Consider the following 4,497-nt stretch of genomic DNA (forward strand, 5'->3'; position numbering starts at 1 on the left):
ACAGAAGTTAGGTGAACTTAGAAGTTCACATTTGTGTGGGGGGGAATGTTACAACCCGCAACATGTTGATCGCGCTGTGTATGTTTATGCTTCTGTGCTTTGTAGCGTGTGTGTATATTGTGCCCAGGTTGCGCTCCGCCCCTGATTCCACTCCAGGTTTTCCGACTGCCACTACAGCGTGTCCAGGTTCAGCTCCGCTCCCATTCCACTCCAGGTTTTTCGACTGCCACTACACCAGCGGCTGGCTGACCTTCCACACGTGCACTTCCGCCCTGAGTGACGTCAGCAACGAGCGGACCAGTTATAAACCGGAGAGAGACGCGGGAACGGGGAGGCGTGTAGGCGAGGTGTTGATTGTTTGGAGAGAGAGTTGTTAGTTTGGTGTTTTTGATATTGGCTTGTGTACCCTGGTTTTTGACTTTATTGCAACCCTTTGACTTCGATTATTGCTTTGTCCCTTTTGGTTTGTTTGCTTGGTTTTGTTTGTACATATTTTCTGTAAATAATTTCACTTTATGTTTGTGCACGCACCAGTAGTAGGGGTGTGGCTGCCATTTGTTTTGGGGGAGAAAGGGAATTTATCTACTGTTTTGGTTTAGGGAGATAGGTAAGTTATCTGTATTTTTGTTTGTGTTTTGTTTAGGTAAACAAGCTTGTCAAAATACAGATACCTGTTTTGTTTATTATTTTGGCCTGGGTCCACCCTGAAGCTGATCCTGGTGTTGTCAGTATTCTCGTTTGCTCTGTGTAAAGCAATACAAACCCTGTCTTTTTGCCAGCTGATGTGCCTGTCTATTTCTTTCCGGTATATTACACCATTACATTCGACTCTTTTCACACAGTTTCAAATAGAACCCCGAACCTATCAGTTGCTGTACGGCCCAACCCTAGACTGGGACGTAACAAGCATAGAAAATGCGTAACATTATTTTACTACGATTTTGAAACACAAAAGCATTAAATAAGCATTAAATAGATTATTGACTCTCCTTTGCAACATTATTCACAGAGACAGCAGGGAAGAAGTCCAGCAGCCCAAAAAGTTGAAGCAACTCTTTTCTGATCCCCTCCCAGGCCTCATTCTTCTCCTGATGTAAAGTAAAATCCCAATATTAGACCTTGCCAGGATCATTTCACATTTACATTAAATATGATTCTGTCTCTGTCACAAAGAACATTTAGATATTTGTTTACCTTGTCATCCTTGGTGAGATCTCTTAGTCGTTTGAAGTATAAGGGCAATCTTTTGCTCTTTTTTACTTTGTGATCAAGCTTTGTAAATCAAATTAAACAGGTCCAAGGTTATAGAAAGAGTACATTATGCTTTTAAATTTAAGCAAATGTCAGGCAAAAAACAGAACTTGACTTTACTCTTCATAAAACAGCTGTATAATACATATACTGAAAGTATTAAGAAATGGAGCACTCACACATGAACGAAGTCCATTGGCCTGCAGATCCAGCATATGTAACAAAGTGTCCAGCTTGTCCTTGTTCCAAGAGACAGAGTCAGACTCTTCCAATAACCGAGAGACCTCGTCTAGAGTCTGAAAGATGAACCCAATCTGTTTCTCTGGCTGTGGAAAAAAGGATTGTGATGAACATTAAGAGTACACACAGGATAACAGGATCAGGACAACAATTATTTTATATGAACACCATCATAAAAATATTAACCTTAGAATAGCTTTGGTTAAAGAACCAGTGATGCCAGTTATCTGGAATGGACGAGTTGGTGCTGATTTCTTCCCCCTGTAGGAATAAAAAGGAGTATGTCTGTGTTAAATATTTTTCAAAATATTTGGCATTATTATTAGATAATTAATGATATAAAAAAAACAACTAATTAATTAATTGATTAATTGATTGATTGATTGATTGAAAGAGAGAGAGAGAGACTCACCATTTCTCTAAGCAGTGCTAAACATGTCAGCCTTTTACTCTGCAGTTCCTAAAGAACTCCAAAGCTTTTCCATGTATACCATTAAAACCACAGCCCTCTTTGAGTTTGACTGATGAATCAAATTTAACTAAAAGCAATAGATAGGTAAATATAAAAAATTGAAAGAACTTACTCGAGAAAAATCCAGAGTGTTTAACAGTTAAGGAGTAGCGGCGCTTCTCAGTAAATTAAGGGATATAAAAATGTGATAGTGTTAGTGTTAGTTTGATTTCATAGTCACAATGCTCATCTATGAATGTTACTGTATATTGGTTCACTTATCTGTATGAAAAGCGAATTGATTAGATACCAATTTAATTTAAAGTATCACTCCACACAGTTACTCTTGAGAATGACAAAATAAGACCCTTGAAAACATAAAATCCTCTTCAATATGAAGTAGCTTTAACACTAGAATTCCAGAAACAGTGTTTTACACTTTCCTGTGATATACCTTATTAATATTTTTGATTTTATTTTTATTTTTTTAATGTCCATTATTGTTTGAAAACATCTTTACATTAATCTAAATTACTTTTTTAATTTACACAATAAATTACTTTTACAAACATATCAAATATACAAGTATAACTGACATCTTCTAACAGACATTTTACATAAAGTAGGGGAAATGTTGAATAAAAAGAAACTTATTAAATTTATTATTCATGATTTCTTTGTCACAAAGTCTCTGTAGTATATCTGATTCTAATTTACAATTAAAATTTAAATGTTTACACTTCAATTAAAATGTTTTCATGGGGCACTTAAAAAAAAAGCTTTATTTTTGTATGTTTCCACCAAGCATGGGGAGAACATGCAAACTCCATGCACACAGAGACGAGAATCGAGCCTGGTCGGTAATCGAGCCTGGCCGGGGAATCAAACTAGGAACCTTTGTGTTAAAATGTTCATAAATCATGACAACAATGTACATTTCCACTGTAACAATGAGACAATGTTTACTTTGTTGTTTGCATGACTTTTGTAAACAAAAAAACATATTTGATGTGGTTACTCAAGATAATTTGTTGCATTATTTTGTTATTATATAAAAATGTTATTTTTTATTTTTTATAAGCATTTCACTACACATCGTACTGTGTATGACTGTGTATGTGACAAATAAAATTTGAATTTAAAATTTTAATTTGAACTTTAATTTTTCAACCTAACACCAGTATACCTTGAAATGGTCTCCTTTTAGAATACAAACCTATAATTAGGGTACTAATCCGGCTCCCAAAACAGAATGAAAAGCACTTAAATATAAAGATATTATAAGCCTTAGTACCTTATGTATAAAATAAAATGTTCACACAAAGAAATTTACATCGATCAAGGTTTGTATGTTGGTAGCTTTAAAGTTGTGATGTTCCCATGAGCATATTTCATTTTCCATATGTTAATGTGGTTCAGCCTTTCATTCTGCAGTTTCTGAAGGACTGGAAAGCTTTATCATGTAAGACCTCAGCCCAATTTGTGTGGGGCTGATACAGGAAATCAAATTTAACTAGACATGCTAGATAGTTAGATAATTAAGTAACATCTTTAAAAGATATCTCTGTCAATAGCTACATGTTAAGCATTTTTCTTATTCTGTTCATCAAATAATTAATGTTTTCATTTTATTTAATCTTTGCATTTTATTATATGAGTTCACCCAGACATTTTCAATTCCATGTTCAATCAGGTACTTTCATTCGATTTCACAATGCTTTTTCTTATAGAAAAATATTGATGTATCATTTACAAGTTGGCTCAATTTAAGAGAAATTGAACTTACAACATAACACCAATAAACCTTGAAATGTTCCTTTTTTAATTTACAATGTTATAATTTGGGTACTAAGTTAAAACACAGTTGTACTTATTGGCAAACTTTAATTTGTATCTGTATCTCATCCGAAATTTAAAAAACTACAAAAGATAAAATCTGTTTTAAAAAGACATGCATCTAGACTTTTTTCTATTCAGGCACCTAGGTGGTGGAACAAGCTTTCTCCAGATATCCATACAGTCTCTGGTAATCTTTAAACAATGATTTAAGATATGTGTTTCTTCGGTACTTGGGTTAATCCCTCCCAGATTTTTGAGAAATCACCAATTAACAGCACCTTAGATTAGAGCTGTTCTGAAGGCTTTACAGAGACCACAAAGTAACACACACATCTCAATATCAATTGTTCAACTATGTGATATGTAATATGTTTTAAAATGTAGAAAGAAAACTGGAAAAACCATGGAATTACAAAGGGTTAAAACTTTTGACTGGCAGTGATTATTTAGAGCCATTTACATACACACTCACGCCCCTACAGGCTCATTAATGTTGTTAGTCTGGGGCTTCCGCATGGTAGGTGTCTCGCCTGCTATGTGGGAGGCCCCGGGCTCGATTCCCAATCAACGCCACAACCCTAGACACTGGATGCAGTGACAGTCGCAGGCTCGGATATAATGGGGGAATTGCGTCAGGAAGTGCATCTGACATAAAACCTAGACCAAGGCATCCAATTAAATTGTGTGGCCTTTTACCTTGTTTAAAAATTGAAAAT

General features: G+C 35.2%; 1 protein-coding gene across 1 annotated transcript; it reads right to left on the reverse strand.

Moving 5' to 3' along the window:
• Nucleotides 1–914: 914 nt before the first annotated feature.
• On the reverse strand, nt 915–4,297 carry LOC128541268 (interferon a3-like). Its single transcript, XM_053511617.1, has 6 exons — nt 4,262–4,297; nt 1,904–1,951; nt 1,678–1,752; nt 1,431–1,577; nt 1,195–1,272; nt 915–1,088 (listed from the first exon to the last, which is right to left on the reverse strand). The coding sequence occupies exons 1-6, from the start codon at nt 4,295–4,297 to the stop codon at nt 978–980; spliced, it is 495 nt and encodes a 164-aa protein (XP_053367592.1). The 3' UTR covers nt 915–977.
• Nucleotides 4,298–4,497: the final 200 nt, after the last annotated feature.

The sequence above is a fragment of the Clarias gariepinus genome, chromosome 14 (assembly GCF_024256425.1).
Source record: "Clarias gariepinus isolate MV-2021 ecotype Netherlands chromosome 14, CGAR_prim_01v2, whole genome shotgun sequence".
Lineage (NCBI taxonomy): Eukaryota > Metazoa > Chordata > Actinopteri > Siluriformes > Clariidae > Clarias > Clarias gariepinus.

What these genes read in the sequence shown, in the direction of transcription:
- LOC128541268 (XM_053511617.1), bottom strand. Translation starts at nt 4,297, where the DNA reads ATGCGGAAGCCCCAGACTAACAACATTAATGAGCCT. An exon ending in TAGCACTGCTTAGAGAAATG is followed by an intron (nt 1,753 to 1,903) that starts GTGAGTCTCTCT and finishes TTATTCCTACAG; the next exon opens with GGGGAAGAAATCAGCACCAA. An exon ending in ATCTCACCAAGGATGACAAG is followed by an intron (nt 1,089 to 1,194) that starts GTAAACAAATAT and finishes ACTTTACATCAG; the next exon opens with GAGAAGAATGAGGCCTGGGA.